This window comes from Trichosurus vulpecula, chromosome 4, assembly GCF_011100635.1.
Source record: "Trichosurus vulpecula isolate mTriVul1 chromosome 4, mTriVul1.pri, whole genome shotgun sequence".
NCBI classification, from domain to species: domain Eukaryota; kingdom Metazoa; phylum Chordata; class Mammalia; order Diprotodontia; family Phalangeridae; genus Trichosurus; species Trichosurus vulpecula.
The window spans coordinates 271690325-271709498 of NC_050576.1; the positions used below are offsets into that span (position 1 = coordinate 271690325).

Sequence of the window (19174 nt, forward strand, 5' to 3'; positions counted from 1 at the left end):
TTAGGTGATCCAGGTAGACTGGGGTGGGCCTTGGGGGAGGCCCAGTGATCTGAGCTACTGAAATGCATCAAAAAAGCAGGGACCAGGTTACTTTCAAAGACTCGGTCTTTTCTTTTTAGGGGTCCAGGTCCCATCACCCCATCAAGGCCAGATTTGAATTCATGGAAAGGAATCTTGACTTCAGGCCCAGCACTGAACCACCTAATTGTCCCTGGAGTCAAGAAGACTTGAGTTTGAATCTAGTGGCAAACATTTATTAGCTGTGTGTGTGACCTTGGGCACGGGGCAAATCACTGAACTTCTGTTTGCCTCAGTTTCTTTAATTGTAGAAATGGGGATAATAGTAGTGCCTACCTCCCAGGTTATTGTGAGGGTCAAATAAAAGGTACGCACAAACCGCTTAGCACCTGGTTCTTAACAATCGCTTGTTTCCTTCCTTGCCTGACCTCATCCCGCTCTCTGCTTCTAAGAAAGAATCTCACAAAGTGACATATGACAGATCACTTTCCATACCCATAACCCTCAGCTCTCTACAGAGAAGAGATAGAGGTTTTTCCTTATCATTGTTCCTTTATAATTCACCAGTTTGCCGGCTCCAAAGACACCTTTGGAAAACAAGGTAGACTTAGTTTAGAGAGTTTTAAACTTAGCAAGAAATTCTTTTTAAAAAAATAACAACACCTTTCCACATTTCACTATGATCTTCCATGACCAGTAATTCCACCAATCTGTTCCTAATTGCCAGAAGCTTCAGTTTGTCAACCAGATGATTAGTTGTAACAAATGCCCCAACAAACTAACCTTCTCCCATGCCCAACTACCACCAGCTGGTAGAATTTTGACTGTAGGTTGACATGCATTAATTCTCCAGTAGAAAAAAAAATGCTTTAATAATCACCCATTGTGATTTGAAGACAAATTAAACATGTTCCAAGATGGTGTTTCACTGACACCGTTGTCCTAGGAGACCTGAGTGGATAGTTACATATAGTCTTGAGATTTATCCATATGCCTGGAAAAAGCAAAATGTCTCTTAGAGCACATGGAGTAAAGCCAGGGTGTTTTGGTTAATTTCTTATTCTGACTGATTGACTGATTTAGGATTAAGAAATCCTTTCTGTTGTAAATGCCATCGGAAATCTCTCTTTAGCATATGAGGGTTACTCCACTTTTCCCTGCCTTAGTAAGTATGTTCCCTGACTTAGTAAACATGTTTCCTGACTTAGTAAGTATGTTGAGTATCACCAAATACTGCAGTAACTAGATGACTAATGGGTGCGAGTCACCTTAGAATAATCATTCTGAATGTCAATCCTCGCTCTACAGACCTGGAGATGTAACCAGATGTAGAAAATAGATCTAAGTATCTACTGAACTTGAGACATCTTTTCAATATTGCTGCTTTTGCTCTGTGACTAATATGAATTTGTTGCTGTTGTTGTTGAGTATTCTTTCTCCTCAAAAATCAGTAGAGAAAAATATTAAATAAGCATTCTGATAAATTATGGCTTTACTGTATTTGACTTATGTTCCCTTTGCATTTGCCTACCTGTTTGAAGCAACTAACTTCATGTGAACTCTTAGTTTACTCCCAAAGGGGTATTTTACTTATTATATTGAAATGAAATTGGGAGAAAACTATGGGATTTAGCTCAGTATATTAATGTTTCCTTGTTGACTTATTATGTATTATGGAGAGCACTGAAATTGTGCATATCTCTCTAGCAATTATTTAGTAATTTTGTTTAATGAAATACCTTATAAGCCTAAGAGCAATGTAGAAATGTGAAATGTCATTATTTTTATTACCATAAATCTTTTCTATTACACATGTATTAGTTAGTTTCCCATTCTCACTTAGAGTCATAATGGTTCTGTCCCTGTTAGTGGCAGGGTTGGGGGAGTACAGAACCGGCAAAGAAGACAATCTGAACCCAGGCCAAGCTTGCTTGCAGAAGGGAATATCGGTTCCTCACCCCCATAGGCCCTGCGGGAAAGGTGGAAATAAATCTAAATCTCAAAAAGACCTCAAAAAAAACCGATTTGACCCTCTCTCACTTTTGCAGATAAACTGACATTCAGGGAAGTTAGATGTCTTTGTGAATGCATACAGATAAACTAAGAGAATAAGAAAGGGGAGGGGCTGCAGTTCTGGAATGTCTGGTAGTCCGGGGTGCTTTGTGAATGTAAACTGTGGGGTATCAATGCATAGTCTTCTTGAGCACTTCCTGGATGGCCACATCCTGCATTCAGTCTCATCTCTCACGTCCTGCATCCTGTCTGCCTTGAGCTTCTGCCTCATCTGTGCTTTAAGAAAATCACTTTTGACTGCTGAGTGGTGAATAGCCTGGAGTAGAGAAAGATTTGTAGAAGATAGACCAGCCAGGCACGAAGAGATTAGGGCCCACACTAGGACGTTACCAATATCCGAGGAAAGAGAGGGGTGCCGGTAAGAGAAATTACCGAGGTAAAATCAACAGGTCTTGGCAACAATTGGAGATGGGAGGGTGAGAGGGATCTAGGATGATGGATAACTGGGAGGTTGGTGGTGCCCTTGGCGGTTACAGCAAATGTGGGAAGAAGGGAGGGCTTGGGGAGAAAGATAAAGAATTAGTTCATTTTAAGATGTCTGTAGGGCATCTGGGTCAAGATGTCTAATAGGCAGTTGGAGAAGGGAGACTGGAGGTCACCAGAGAAGACAGAGCTAGACAAATTTAAGAATCTTCATAGAGATGATAGTTGAATGCATGGGAGGTAAGATCACCAAGCCAAATAATATAGAGGGAGGGAGAAGAGAATAGAGCCCAGAGGAGAGCCCTGTGCAGAAAGCCATGCTTTAGCTGGAGTGATACGGATGGAGACCCAGCTAAATTTAGATAAGGAGTGGTCCCGTGGGAGAGGAACAAAAAATTATTGTTGTTGCTGCTGCTGCTGTCTGTCCTTAGGTCTCTGAAGAGGACCCTGACATCAGGGAGGTGATGCTATGACATGCGAGTAAACTGGATTTAAGTGAGGGAGGGCCGTGCAAAGTCACCAGCCTCACTTTCTCTTCTCTGGAGCCTTTTTAAACTAAGGTCTTTAGCAGGTCTCAGTTTGAGTGAGGCAAAGCCCATTCAGTGATTAAGGCTTAAAAAGAAATGAGGCAGAGAATGGCCTCTACCTAGTTAAAAAAAAAAAATCAATCTGGGAGGGGAAGACCCTCACAGTTTCTGGCCAAAACAGAAACAATTGCTGCTTACGTTCACCCTGAACCTATCAGGGCCCCAAAAATGACCAAGGGAGGCCTGACTGGGGACCTAATATTGAACAATCAATGCAAAAAAAAAGGAAAGGAACCAGAAAATAGCAGTGTCAGTGACCCCAGAAACCTGGAGAGAAGAGAACATGAAGGAAAAGAAAGTGATCCCACAGGCTGTCTTGAATGCCAGTGTCAAAGGCTGCAGAGAACTCCAGGATGGGGACTGAGAAAAGGCCACTGAATTTGGTAATTAGGAAATTGCAACTTTGGAGAGGGCAATTTCTTTTGAATAATGTGGTCAGAAGGAAGACTGTAGAGTGAGAGAGAGCAAAGACCAGAGTGAGGGGAAAGGGAGGAGGGGAATCTATTGTAGGCTGTCTTCTCAAGGCATTAAGCCATGAAAGAAGCAGAGAAAAAGAGATTTTTGAAAAGAAAATTTTTAAAAGATTTTTTTTAATTGCAAAAATGGATTGAATGAGAGTATTTCGAGGATGGGGCAGATGTGGACAAGTTTGTAGGCAGCTGGGAAGCACTGAGCAGACGAGGAGAGATTGAAGGTAAATAAAGGAGAGGACTCAACAGAAGGGGCCATCTACTTCCTGTAGAGGGATTAGCCTTGTCAATGAGAAGGTCCACCCCTTAGTGTGAGATAGCAGTAAAGGAGGAGACAGTGAAATGAGGTCCCTGCATGATAAGAGATGAGGAGGTGGGGAGAGAAGAGGCAGCTCTGAGAATAAATAGCTTCAACTTTTAGTAAAACAGAAGGCTAGGCTGGGAGACTTAAGGAGGGATGAAAAAAGTTTGGAAGAGACATTATGGTGAGTGAGATGGTTAGTCAATGGAGGTATTGCTTTTCATTGGGGAGGGTCCAGTTTAGATTATGTCATATCCATTCACAGTAGAGCTAGTCAGCATTGTTTCTTTCTTTTTTTCATTTTTTTGTTTATTTTTTCTTTTGGTAGTCTTTTTTTTAAATTTATTTAGTATTTTATTTTTCCCCAGTTACAAGTAAAAATAATTTTTAATATTCATTTTGAAAACTTTGAATTCCAAATTGTCTCCCTTCCCACTCCCCCCCCCCATTGAGAAAGAAAGCAATTCAATGTAGGTTATACATGTGTAGTCATGCAAAACATTTCCATAATTATCGTGTTGTGAAAAAAAACAGACCTAAAAATTCACTTTCTTTTTAAAAAAATTTTTTAACATTTTTATTTAAACTTTTGAGTTCCAAATTCTATCCCTCTCTCTCTCCCTTCCCTCCCCTCTTCCTGAGATGGTAAAGTCAACATAGTTTCATGATTTTCTCCACCTTCATGTGTAGGAACAAAAGCAGTTAGATGATGGGAATAATCTAAGATTGAGGGTTGGCAGAGCAAGATTGGTCATATGATCAAGGGGAGAAGGACTTGAGAGAGGACAACGAATGAGTCACTTAACAATTGAATTAGCTCACCAAGAGGTCTAGACAGAAAGGAGGAGGGGGTAGTTCGCACAGGAGAGAAGATCTGAGAGAAAATTGAGGAATCAGAGAGAAAGCCTACAGCCCACACCCCCACCCCTAGGATTCTGATGTCCTGGGATAAGGCTCCAATTGTAGGTCTGTATTAGCTTTCCTTTAATCTTTCTCCTACAAGAGCTTTCTGCCCTCAGAGCAGTACACATTGAGCATTGTGCAAAAGAAGTCCCTTACTCCCTTTATGACCTTGATCTCATCACTTTAACTTGCATCTGCTTCTTCACTTGTCAAATGAGGAGGTTGCACTAAATGACCTGGATGGCGCTTCCTTTCCCAGAATCCCTAGAGTCATGATGCTCTGTATAAGCGAATAAAAGGGACTCTGCTTGGTAGTCTTCATTCCTCAGGAATCTGCCTCAAGTCTAGCCAAGGAAGCAGCAAGAAACCTAGTACTGCCCTCTGCCTTGTGAAGTTACTGTTTATTTCCAAGGATTAAAGAAGAGTAACCTCTCAAGAAGTCAAGAAAGGTAACCTCTTTATTCAATTCCTGTCTTTTGGCCTTGGGTTGATTCCATTATTGAGGCAAAAGGAAGATCCTAGCTTAGAGAAGTAATTCCCAATTTTTTGTGGAAAGTAATTTAGCTTTATCGTTATGGGAGAATCTTCAAGCAACAGTCTCTTCATGTTCATGGTCTTTGCTTTGTTCCAGCCTAACCAACCATGGATTGCTTTAGAACAATGCGTCAGTCCTGGATTTTCCCCACCACCATCCTCTGTATCTATGGGTTTTTCACTACGATGAGACCATCAGAACCATTTGTCGTACCTTACTTAACTGGACCAGATAAAAATCTGACCCTCGATGAGGTAAGTCAAATGACAATACTATTCAGAACCAAGAGCATGTTTGTGATACTGGGGGAGGAGGGGGAGGACTGCCATGGACTGAACTCCCCCCTACTCTCAAATTGCAAACAAGAATCGTGGCCCTTTAACTCAACTTAAACAAATAGGTTGAAGGATTCCCTGGTATTTGTTGTAGCAGAAATTTAGTGACTTAGCTCCTCAACCCCTTCCAAAAAGAGCTAGTGTCCACAAGAACCTCATATTGTCACACCTCTAGGATTGTTCCTCAACCCTTCAAAAAGTTTCCAAGAACAGTATACTAGCTTCCCTTGGATTCTATTACTCTCCACTCAAAAAAAACAGTCACCTTGCAGTTGAGAGTACCTGGGTAACAAAACACTGGAAAGAATTAGCCCCAAGAAAGAAGGAAGATAACACTGTTAATCATTTTCTGTCTTGTAGAAATGGTTTGGCTGTCTTTCCACTGTTTTATAAACAGAAAAAGATAAGGTCTTAACAACAAGATTTTTAGGAGGAAGAAAGAGAAGCTTGAATTCTTCTCAGGCCCCTCCAGCCCATCTTTCTCTCTAGAGCCACTGATAGCATCTGAATTCCTGCTTCATTTTGAGTTTGTGGAAAATTCCAAAAGAAATGCAGTTATCTTCTGCACCGTCTTCTTGGGATGGTGGGTCTAGAACTGGAAGATGCCTTAGAGGTCACCTAATATAACCCACCTCCCCCTGTTTTACAGGTGAGGAGGCACAGAGAGATAATGTGACTTGTTCAAGGTCATGCAAGTGGAGCCAGGATTCCAACTCTGTGGAGTCTTAGGACTTCGACTTTAGCTTAAGGCTTGCAGCAGGTCCTATAATGATGATGATGATGATGATGATGATGATGATAACAATAGCTAGTGCCCACTATGTGCCAGGCACTGTGCCACATGCTTTACAAATATTATCTCACTTGATGCTATTGGTGCTCACTTGGTGCTGTTACCCCCCTTTTATGTATGAGGAAGCTGAGACAAACAGAGCCTAAGTGATTTACCCAGGATGATACAGCTAGTGGGTTTCTGAGGCCAAATTTGAATCAAGGTCTTCTGAGCCCACTGCTCTATTCATTCAGAGGGTTGTCTTTATTTTGATGATTTTTAAGAGGCTCTTGGGTCTAGGAAGTTGTTGGTTGTCCTTTGTCGTTTTTCTCAAAGAGGACCATGACATCAAGGAGGTGATGCCATGAAATGCAAGTTAATTGGATTTAAGTGAGGGAGGGCTGTGCAAAGTCACCAGCCTTACTTTCTCCTCTGGAGCCATCTGGTTCCAGTGGCCAGATATAGACCAGAACAACTGGAGAGGGCCCAGGATGCAGTGGGGGACCTTGTCATTTTTCCACGCTAAGGTCTTTCACAAGTCTCAGTTTGACTTGAGGTAATGCCCATTCAGTGATTAAGGTTTAATAAGAAATGAGGCAAAGAATGGCCTCTTTACCTATCTTTTAAAAAATAATTCATCTGGAAGGGGAAGACACAATCAGGGCCCAAATAATGACTAAGTAGGGCTTGACCTGGGACCTATTGTTGGCCAATAAGAGCCAGAGAGATTTGGGGTTAAGGCTGGTCTTTAAGAAAGATTAAAATTTTAGTTCCCTTTGGGCTGAGCATTGGCAGCTAAGGGTGTGATACCCCTTATGGACAGAGGGAAGGGAAAGAAGAAAGAGAAAAAGGAAAGAAAAGAAAACTGTGCTGCTCAACTGGCCAGTTCCAGTTTGGTCCCCAGTGGGCAGCAACTTTTCTACTCACAGAGGTTGTTGTTTGTCTTGGTTCTCTAAGAGGACCATGACAATCAGGGAGAAGATGCCATGAAACGGAAGTGAACTGGATTTAAGTGAGGCAAGGCTGTGCAAAGTCACCAACCTCACTTTCTCCTCCAGATCCATCTGGGTTCAGTGGCCAGATGGATGTAAAAGGGAAAGGCAAACAGATTTGCCACAGGTTTAAGCACAGCTAGGGCATGAAATATATGAACAGTAGTACAATGTTAGTGGAAAAAACAAAACACTCAGAACTGAATGCTGCAAAGGTATATAATAGAATGAAGCTTGGCCCTAGAGATAGAGATGAAAAAAGCACTTTCCTTCTGCCCCTACCCCAGCTTCTTTGCCAAAATGAGGGACTAGGGGTATGGAAAGCTACAGGTTACTTCTGAGCTGTTCACATTTTTTGTTCTCCCTGGGGGAGGAGGGAAACCCTTGGGAAATGAAGCAGGAGGGAGTGATAGGGACTGGACATGCTTTCACTTTCTTACTCCTAGGTGAGAACTCCCTCTACCAATAATGGCTCAATTTTCTTTATAACTGAGACTTAAGATGTTGCCTAGAGCACTGAGAGGTTAAGTGATTTGCCCCGAATCACAGTCAATAAGTCTGCACTTCAAGCCAGGTGCTTCTGGATCCATAACTAGCTAGCTATTTGCTATGCCAGGCTGATTTTCTATGTAAGCTAGGGGCCTTAGTCTTTTTTTTATCTGAAGCCTATGAACCCCTTTTCAGAATAATATATTTAAATGTATGAAATAAAATAAAATAAAATACACAAAATTGCAAAAAATATCAATTCTGTAGAAATAGCTATCTATATATCAATTATCTATAGATACATTTTAAAACAAGTTCATTTGCCCCATGTTAAGAACACCATGTATCGATGATATAAAAAGCAAAAGGTAACAATGAAAATTTATTTGAAAAAAAGAAAAAACTGGCAAAATTCAGTGTAGAAATAGATACATATATGCATATACACACACATCAGGTACATGTTTATATGTACATGCATATATTGTATATGTATGTGTGTATGTATATTTATGTGTATATGTGTAGATAGATAAGATAGATAGGCAGTCCCTAATGATTAGGACAAATTAGTTTCTACCATGATAAGCCAACCAGTCAAGAAAGATAAAACTTCATTCCTTTAGGAAACCTTTTTTTTTTTTTTTAAATAGCATCTTGTTCTTGGAGTACAGAGTAAGACAAGGCTGCATCGCCACAGGGCAGGTGTTTGGGTGAAGCTTTTACGCAGTGGATTCTCTTCTTTATTCTATCCTCTGCTTCTAAACAAATTCTGGTTGCTATTTGCCCACATAAGCAAAATAATTTGAGAACAATCCAACAAGCACTTATCAAATACCTACTGTATACAGAACATAGTGGTTGCTCTAGGGGTAATGTAAAAACAAAAACAGTATAGTCTCTATTCTCAAGTAGCTTACTTGGGAGAAGGAACTAATAAGGAGATAGTATTTTTGAGATTATATGAGAGAGAAAGCCCCCAGAAAAGTCAAGAAAGCCTTGATTTGAAACCTAAGATAAGCCTTAAAAGAAGTCCTAGCCAATCAAGGAGGCAGAGGCGAGGAAGACCTTCATTTGAGGTATGGGTAATAATGGCCTGTGCAGAGCTACAGGGAAAGAAGATAGATGGAAGATGTGGGGGAACGAAGTCTTCCAAGACCAAGAGTTCTCCTTTGATAACCTATAGAATACACCATGTAAATGGTCACCATGGAAGTCTGTCAATCTTCCAAACTCTTGGAAAAATCTTCTCCTCTTCTCACTGATGGGAGGAATTCAAAAGGTACCCAATCAGATCAGAAATTTTATACTAGGCCAAGCTACACATTCAAGGCTTCATTGATTTCACTAATTTCAAATGAGATAATATTTGTAAAGTGCTGAGCACAGTGCCTGGCATATAACCAATGCTTTAAAAGTGCTCGTTCAGTCATATCCAGTTCTTGATGACCCCAGTTGGAATTTTCCTGGCAAAGATACAAAGATGTGTGTGTACATTTATGTACATGTATGTCTAGGTCTGTATAGAAAAAACGTTAGCTGTTATTAATTCACTGTCTTTCATGTACTTGAAGCTCTGAGTTGTCTCATTGCCACGTTATGCATTTTCTGTGACCCCACAGGTCTCCAATCAGATGTTTCCAGTTTGGACTTACTCTTACCTGGTGCTGCTGTTCCCGGTGTTTGTGCTGACGGATTACCTCCGGTATAAGCCCATCATCATCCTACAGGGAGTCAGCTTTTTGATCACCTGGTTGATGCTCTTATTTTCCCAAGGATTATTAGCCATGCAGATCTTGGAATTTTTCTATGGGTTGGTCACAGCCACGGAGATAGCTTATTACTCCTACATTTACAGTGTGGTCAGTGTGGAACACTACCAGAAAGTAACGAGCTACTGTAGAAGTGTCACACTAGTGGGATACACTATAGCCTCTGTGCTGGCACAGCTCTTGGTCTCCCTGGCAAACGTGTCTTACTTTTATCTCAATGTTATAACTATGGTTTCTGTCTCCGTGGCATTCGTTTTCTCATTTTTTCTGCCGATGCCCCAGAAAAGCATGTTCTTCCATAAAAAGGTGGGAGCAGGAACTCAAGGATCATCACCAGACAAGGATGTAGTAGCACCAGAGATGCCAGCTAATGGAAGCGTGCCAGTCAGCCAAGGAGGCTGCATCGTTTCAGAATCATCTGCCAAATCAGGACAGCAAAAAAGCCAATCAGATGACCTTCAACAAGGAAACCTGATGCTGAGAGTGTTTGTGCAGTGGTGGCAAGACTTGAAAGAGTGCTACTCGAGCAGTCACCTTTTATTCTGGTCCATTTGGTGGGCTTCTGCCACGGCCGGCCTTAACCAAGTATTAAACTATATCCAACTTCTGTGGGATCACAAGGCACCATCTCAAAGCTCTCAGGTGTATAACGGAGCAGTAGAAGCTGTGGCAACATTTGGAGGTGAGTAGGCAAAGCTGGAGCTTTCTTTTTCAACACTCTTAATTAGTCAATTAACAAGCAATGCCACAATCATTGGGGATACAAAGGAAGCTAGGTAGACCAGTGGATAGAGTGCTCTGTCTGCCTCAGTTTCCTGAACTGTAAAATGGTGATAATAATGATATAAACCTCAGAGGGTTTGTTGTGAGGATCAAATGAGATAACATTTGTAAAGCACTGACACAGTGCCTGGTACCTAGTAGGCATAATATAAATGTTAACTATAAATAGCTACACAAAGACAAAAATGAAGTGGCTCCTGTATACAAGGTACTATTTTTTTTTGTGCCACATTCACTAGGTGCCTCAAGCTACTACTGTCAGTGAGTCAACCAAGGATGGAGGGAAGGGAAGGAGGGAGGGAGAGAGATAGGTACTATTATTATCTCCAAATTTACAATTCAGGAAATTGAGGCAGATAGCATTCTACATGGACCACCTAGCTATATAAATAAGAAATAAGAACAATTCCTCATCTGGGAGTTCCCTATACCAATGAAACCATTTGTACATGATTGTTTGCATGTTGTCTCCCACATTATTTCTGTGAGCTCCTGAGAGCAGGGGTTGGGTGTTTTTGTTTTTAAATTTATTTTTGCTTTTCTTTGGTTCCCTAGAAGGTTAGCACAGTGCCTGGCACTTGGGAAGCATTTAATAAATACTAGTTGACTAATCTGACCTTGGAAGTTAACAATAGAGACGTTTATTTACCTAATTGAAAATCAAAGGAGACTTTGAAGATATTTTCTAGGAAGTCACATGGCTCCACACCCATGCCTTTATTGACATTTTCAGGAAACCCATTGTCAAGCTCATTCTCTTCTTGGGGAGTCTAGTTTGAGCCTTAGAAGTTGAGGACTATTCTTTTTGGTTGCTTCACTTGGGTCCATTTCCTTCCCTTTTGATTTTCTGTACCAGATTCTGGACAGAAGCTATATCCATTTTCCTTTCCAAACATTATTACCTAGCCTGTATTTAAACAGGGTCAAAATTCACACAATCATAAAAGCCTATCTTCAAAGGTCCCCCATTTCTAAACATACTTCTTTGTATAGAAAAGAACTCTTAACTACCTTCAATTTCCTATGAGAACTCTGCAATTTATACGTGCATATATACGCCTGCCTATAGGAATCTGTGTAAGTGTATGCTGTCTTTTCCAATACAAGGTAAGCTCCTTGAGGGCAGGAACTGCCCTCTTTTGTCTGTGTCCTGAGCACCCGGCACCATGGCTGGCACATAGTAGGTACTTAAGTGCTTTTTGACTAATTGGCAGACCTAAGATCTCCCAAAAATTTGGCCACACCTACAAGGGACCAAGCAAAAGGCTAGTAGGAATTTTGCCTAAAAAACTGCATGATCCACAGCCTTAATACACATAGTCAGAGGACCGGTTACTGAAAATGAGAGGGAGAGAGCAAGAATAAAGATTTTGCAACTGTAAGGAATCTGAAAGAAAAAAAAACCTTTGGAGCTTGGGTATAGGAAAAGAATGTTTGGATCCAGGTAGAACTAGCTTGTGAGATCTGATTGTTAAATTTTCAGCATGAATGTTTACACCTCAGAAATCAGCATATGTTACAAATCAGGACTTGGTTTATTATTTTGTCAATGTCTAGACTTAAAGTAATGGGAGAAAATGTTAGCAGTGCAAATTAAATTTTAAAATGTGTCCTGCTACATTTTTTTCCCCAGAGCTAGCTGTTAAACATTTACCAGCACACTACTTGGTAGACATGTAGAGTCTTTGCTGAAAGTATAGAAAAATTAAGGCTCTTAATTGCCTCAAAGAGAAAAAAACATATGAGAAACTCTCCTTGGAGGAGAGAAAGGACTGAATGCAGTAGTAAAAAGCAGGACAAGCACGTCACTGGGAGACTAGATGACCTGTGTTTAGTTCTGACCCAGCTACTTCCTAGCTGGCCTTCAGTCTGTGGGCCTCATTTTCCTCATGTGATAATTTCACCTTCAAGCCTCAAACCCTGGAACAAAATATTTCATTATTGACAAGAAAAATATATAGGAATTTTTAGCAAAGTGGATTTTTGTCAAACCCAAATCCTGAAGGGACTTTCCCTTTACAATTATTCTGGTTCTCCATTCTTATGCGTTTGTACAGACTTGCCATGTTTGGAATGTAATCCCTCTTCACCTTCATCTCCTAGCATCCCTCTAGTCCTTATAAGCATAGCTTAGCCGTCACCTCTTCTAGGAAGCCTTTCTTAATCCTCAACATTGTTAGTATTCTGGCCCTCTTGAATGTGCTTTGTGTTCTATTCAGAATCAGATCACCTGGGTTCAAATCTTACCTCCTTACCCATGTGTCCATAGACTCACTTAACTTCCTTAGGCTTCCATTGCTTTATCTATAAAATAAGGACTTCTACCAATCATCTTTGCTCTCTCCAGCTCTAGAATTACGATTTTTTAAACATGATTTGATTTTTTTTAAATAGCTGTTTCCTAGATTGGAACAGATAATAAACTGGTCTTTATTCTCTTACTTGCAGGTGCTGTGGCAGCCTTTGCAGTGGGGTATGTGAAAATCGACTGGGATCTTTTTGGAGAGTTGGCTTTAGGAATCTTCTCCGCCGTAGATGCTGGTTCACTATTCCTCATGCATTTCACCACCAACATCTGGCTGTGTTATGCTGGCTTTTTGATTTTCAAATCAGTTTATATGCTTCTCATAACCATTGCAGTGTAAGTATTACTATGTGTTTCTCTTAAATTTGTCTAATTTATAATTTAAAAAGAAAATACACCCTTCTCTTCCTTTGGATAGCAGCACCGTTTCAATGACTGAGGTTTATCTTGAATGCTTCTTAGTTTTATTGTCAGAAGCAATGCAACAATTTACCTTACTACTTTCTCTGAGTTTTGCTGAGGGTAATGAAACTAGGAAAAGGTCAATTATGTTGAACAATCAGTTTGGCAAGGATGTGTGTCATCAGGTTTTGGTTTTTGTTTTGTTTTGCAACGTATTATAAGAGGATGCGATCCCATTGTGTGCTCACCGGTAAGATTTCTTTCAGTCCTAATCTCTTATTGGGTAATCCTAGCATACCTACCTCTCTGTGAAACCAGTTTTTAAAATATTCCCAGGAAAGTGAAATAAAGATGCCTTGTAGAGACCTAGATAGAGAGATTATGTAAAGATCAAAATCCTACAGATGTTTCTGAAAGCACAGAAGAAGCCAAGATCCACTCTGATTTGTAAGGAAAGCCAAAATATGCTATAAGGAAATTATTAAAAGAACTACAGATATGAAGATGGTGCTCCATGATGCCAGGAAAAGAACACCTGAAGGGATGAGGCATTCATTGCTTCCTATTTGGTAACCGATCAGTGATAAAATCAACTGAGAATGGCATCCTGGCTCTACCACTCATGAAATTGCATAAAGTTTGACTAGGACACACCTTCCAGCTCAATCTATAATCCAAGGACCTTCCCTCTTCTACTCTGGGAAATAGAGTAACATTAGCCCTACTCTTTCTCCAGCTCTGCAAGGTCTATTTCAAAGCTGTGTGGAAGAAGCCCTCCATTTAAGCTTTTGCAGAGAAGACAGTCAGACTCTCTCACTTCCATAAAATCTTTCATAAGCTTTACCTCTGAAAGCTCAGGTTCAGTCTCGAATCCAGTCGTCACAGAACACAGCTGAAAAATAGCAAAGAAAAGGGGTACATCCATACCTGCCCTTGGTGCATTTCTCAGTTCTTTGAATGAAGTTATAAAAGATTTCTGAAAAGCTTACCATGTGCTAGGGATACAAATGGATCAGGGACTTCATAAGCTTTTGGTGTCATGGACTTCTGGCAGTCTAAAGTCTATGAAACATCAATTTAGAGTACAAGTTCATTCCCCAAACATTATAGGAGGAAAATCACAGATTATAGGATCAGAAATTAGAACCAGATGCATCCTCAGAGGTCTAGTTTCCTTGTAGTTTCCAAAATGTTTGGACAATAGGATATAATATATATGCTAGCCAATTGGATAGGTGTGAAGTAAAACTTAAATGTTGCTTTAAATCACATTTCTTTTTTGCGTTATTAATTAGGAACACTTTTTTTTCATATGGTCTTTACTTAAGGGTGCTCTGCCCAAGGGGAGTGTAAATTTTGGTCACTGAAGCCTTTTTTTTCTTGAGGACCAAGACTTAAACCCAAATCACCCTGACTTTTCATTGATTTGGGCAACAAATAGGTCCCAGGCCAAGACCTACTTAGTCATCGTTTGGGCCCTGATTAGCTCAGAGTGAATGTTAGCAATTGTTTCTGTTTTGGACAGAAACCCTGAGTGTCTTCCCCTCCCAGGTCGATTTTTTTTTTTTGACTAGACAGAGAGGCCATTCACTGCCTCATTTCTTATTAAGCCTCAATCACTAAATGGGCATTGCTTCAGTCAAACTGAGACCTGTTAAAGATCTTAGCTTAAAAGGGCTAAGGTCCCCCAAAGCGTGCTGAGCTATCTCCAGTTGTCCTGATCCATATCTGGCCACTGGACCCTGGACCTGGCTCAGGAGGAGAAAGTGAGGCTGGTGACTTTGCACAGCCCTCCCTCACTTAAATCCAATGTACTTGCATTTCTGGCCTCACCTTCCTGATGTCATGGTCCTCTTCTGGAATGAAGGACAAACAACTATAGCATGACTGCTTATCAATTGGAGAATGGCTCTTGGTCCCATGGAACAGGTTGGTGGCACAATGGATAGAGTCCTGGGGCTGAACCTGAGTTCAGTACTCAGACACTTCATAGCTGTGTGACCCTGGGCAAGTCACTTAACCCTATTTGCTTTAGTTCCTCATCTGTAAAATAAGCTGTAGAAGGAAATGGCAAACCACTCCTGTATCTCTGCCAAGAAACCCCAAACGGGGTCACAAAGAGTTGGACACAACTGAATAACATCTTGGTCTTATAAATTCAAGTGACTTCCCCACCTTTCTTGGATATCAGGCTTTTATCAGTGATATTCCAATAATAAATCTCATGTAAAAGTTCACACAGTACTTTAGCTTTTGAATTCAAGGTTGTCTTGCCCATGCAGCTTGGAACATTGAAAATTATCCAAGTGTTTGTTCCATATTTAGAGTTAACTACAGCACAGAGCCTGTATGTGAGTACAGTGGTCCTGATCAGGGTTAAGGCACTCTGTCCTAACCCCCCACATAGGAGACTGACAAGTTAATGATCCTTCAAGGGAGAGTTAAGGATTTCCTTTGGTGTGATGGCAAGGGATTACATGTATTTAATAAAGAAAAAGAAGAAAAAATGTTGGTCATCTCCAGTGCCAGCCTACCGATCTAAGCATTCACAAGCCACTGCCTTTATAGATCTTGTCTAAACCTGACAAAATGAATGAAGATTTGCAAGGGACAATCTACATGCCAAAAGAGAAACTTGTTTCTTGTTTCAACTCCAACCTCTGAAAAGGCACTCTAATATGTTTTGAGGAAAATATATCGTTAGTTGATTATTTTTTTTAAAAAGCCTAGAAAATACAAATAGTAGAGGTATCTTGGTTTTGTTTTAGAATTGTTTAGTAGGACCCTTGTGAGACCTCATTTTGTGTCCTGGATTTTGTAATTTTCCATTGGGATGACTTACTCTGGTTCAATTGTATGCTTCATGTACAGTTTGACTTGTGTCCCAGGTGGGATTTGAACCCAGCTCTTCCTGACATCAATACCCACACTCTCTCTAATGTCCTGTGCTAGTACTTCTTGGTTTTGAATAATAGGACTCTTTTTATTTTTTTGAGGCTGGTTTTCCCTTTTTTGCCCACGCTAGAAATAGAGGGGCTACTCACAGTCCAAACTCATTACTACTGATCAGCATAGAAGCTTTGACATACCCTGTTTCTGACTTGGGTTGGTTTGGTATTTTGATATTGGGGATATTATTGACCACTGATACCATGTTAGATTTCAGATTGCAGTGAACCTCAGCATGGAGCGCTATGCTTTAGTTTTTGGAGTCAATACCTTCTTGGCCTTGGTGATTCAGACCATAATGACATTAATCGTAGTTGACGCCAGAGGTCTGAGTCTGCACGTCGACGTTCAGGTAAGTTTCATTAAGAAAATTCTCCTGAAGACACGGGTGGCAGAGCTGTAACTAGGCAGCTAAGATGCTAGACTTGGAGTTGGGAATGAAATCCTGCCTTAGACATTCTAATTAATTAATTTATTTTCAGTTTTCAATATTCACTTCCATAAGATTTTGAGTTTTAAATTTTCTACCCCTTCTTTCCCTCCCCTCTCCACAAGATGGTGTGCAATCTGATAAAGGCTATACATATACATTCCTATTAAATGTATTTTCACATCAGTCATGCTGTAAGGAAGAATTAGAACCAATGGGAGGAACCATGAGAAAGAAGGAACAAACAAACAAAAAAGCAAATAGTGTGCTCTAATCTGCATTCAGACTCTGTATTTCTTTCTCTGGATGTGGATGGCATTTTCCATCATGAGTCTTTTGAAGTTGTGTTAGATCCTTGCATTGCTGAGAACAGCCAAGTCTATCAGAGTTAGTCATAGTACAATGTTGCTGTTTATTGTATGCAATGTTCTCCTGGTTCTGCTCATTTCATTCAGCATCAGTTCATATAAGTCTTTCCAAGCTTTTCCAGGTTTTTCTGCTCATCATTTTTTATGGAACAATAGCATTCCATTACATTCATATACCACAACTTGTTTAGCCAGTTCCCAGTTGATGGGTATCCCCTCAATTTCCAATTCTTCTGCTTTAGACATTTACTAGTTATGGGAAGAGTCAAATTAAAATATTAAAGCCCTTTGCAGACCTTAGAGATTTGAAAATGCCAGCTACTATTAACTATTATCTGGTGGAGCGAAGGGCCTTTGCCCCACAATATGAAATCCAGAAGGCACTTAACTACAAAGTCCCAGGGAATGCTTCCTCCCTGTGCTGGCCCCATCCTCAGGCTCTGGTCTCACCTTCTAATCACCAGCCATAGCCAGGCCAGAATCATACAAACCTCCAGGTTTTCTCAGGACAATTTTTCCCCACTGTGGCCACACCTATTTCACTTTCACTTATTAAAGAGGGGCTAAAATTGCTAGTTACAACTTTCACATGGTGGCATGTTTTCCAAAGGAAATCCTTGGAAAGCTAGAAATAGAAATCATCCTAGAAAGATGGGAGTGAAGTATAAAGCCTCTTTTCCCATTTTTAAAATTTTATTTATTATTAATTTATGGAATAAAACAAACATTTCCATAACATAGTATAACTAAAAGAGAGAGACGTAGGAGGTAATTTAGTAGTGATTTTGAACTTGTTGGATCCTTACAGGAATTGTGTCTTCTTTGAAGGCAGAACAAAAGGAAAAGGGCTTATTTGGGCTCAATGAAGGAATATTAGCTTACATATGAGAAAATACGAAGTGTTCCAAAAGCTTGTGAAATACCTTATACTTTTTAACAATGAAGTATTTAAATGATTTACTAAGAGAATCATTCAATATAGCTAATGTTCAGGTTTGTCTGAGATAGTCCACATGTCTTTCTGCCTGAATGCAATAATTAACTAGGTAACATCTTCTTTTAATTTTTTTATTTTCAAAATTTTTTCTCAATTCCATGTAAATATATTCTAACATTCTTGTTAAATTTTTGAATTCTAAATTCTCTCCCTCCCTCCCACCCCTCTTCCTTGAGAAGGCAAGGAATTTTACATGGATTATACATGTGCAGTCACACAAAACATATTTCTATATTAGCCCTGTTACAAAAGAACACAGATCAAAAAAAAGGGCAAGAAAAATTGTTTTTAAAGTTTGCTTTGATCTGCATCAATACTCCATCAGATCTTTCTCTGGAGATGGATAGCATTTTTCATTATAAGTCTTTCAGAATTGTCCTCAATCACTGTATTGCTGAGAATAGCTAAGTCATTCACAGTTGATCATTATACAATATTGCTGTTGCAGTGTACAACATTCTCATGGCTCTGCTTACTTCACTTTGCATCAATTCCTATAAGTCTTCCCAGGTTTTTTCTGAAAGCATTCTGCTCATTATTTCTTAAAACACAATAGTATTCCATCACAATCATATACCACAACTTATTTCAGCCATTCCCCAATTCATAGAGTTAGACTAAATGATTTAAAATCCTGTCCAACTTTAAGTAATATGATCTCATGTTCTTATAATGTTTGGGTGGTAAGGGTTCACTCTCTGTAGATCACTGCCACATTCCCATCTCAAATTTTTCAACCATGTCACACTCATTCAGAACTATGGGTGCCCCCTAAGTCTTTTCCCTGGACTCTTTTTCTTTTTTCTCTCTATATTCTCTCACTTAGCAATCTCATCAGTTTCCATTGATTTTATTTTATCATCTCTATGCAGATGATGCCCAAGTGCTCTAGTGTCTCTTGAGTTCCAGTCCCACTAACCAATTGCCTTTTTTATATCCCTATAGGCATTTCACATTCAACATGTCCAAAACCGAAGTCATTATCTTTCCTCCCAAAGTTCCTTCTTCCTAACTTTCCTATTGATGAGTGTACCATTGTTCTTCTAGTTGCTCCAGTTTGCAAAACTGATGTCATCTTTGCCTCCTTATTTTTACTCACCCTATCAGGGATCTCTAGGGATATTGCCTAGTCCTTTTGTTTCTCTTTCCACTGCATGCCTTAGACATTGTCCCTGCTTTCTACTCGGACCCAGTTCAGAACTTTGTCAACTTTTTACCTATCTGATGCAATACTCTTCTAATTGGTCTCCATTCCTTATAGAATCAACAC

At 40.0% G+C, this 19174-nt stretch overlaps 1 protein-coding gene across 2 annotated transcripts in view; it reads left to right on the plus strand.

Moving 5' to 3' along the window:
• Positions 1-19174, plus strand: part of SLC19A3 (solute carrier family 19 member 3) — a 45901-nt gene that overhangs the window by 23136 nt on the left and 3591 nt on the right. The window contains exons 3-7 of one of the 2 annotated variants that reach the window (XM_036758253.1): positions 5035-5224; positions 5407-5564; positions 9521-10352; positions 12902-13094; positions 16320-16461. In XM_036758253.1, coding sequence (XP_036614148.1) covers positions 5418-5564; positions 9521-10352; positions 12902-13094; positions 16320-16461 — 1314 coding nt within the window. In that variant the 5' untranslated portion in view covers positions 5035-5224; positions 5407-5417. The remainder of the gene's footprint in view (positions 1-5034; positions 5225-5406; positions 5565-9520; positions 10353-12901; positions 13095-16319; positions 16462-19174) is intronic. The other variant, XM_036758254.1, reaches the window with a different exon arrangement.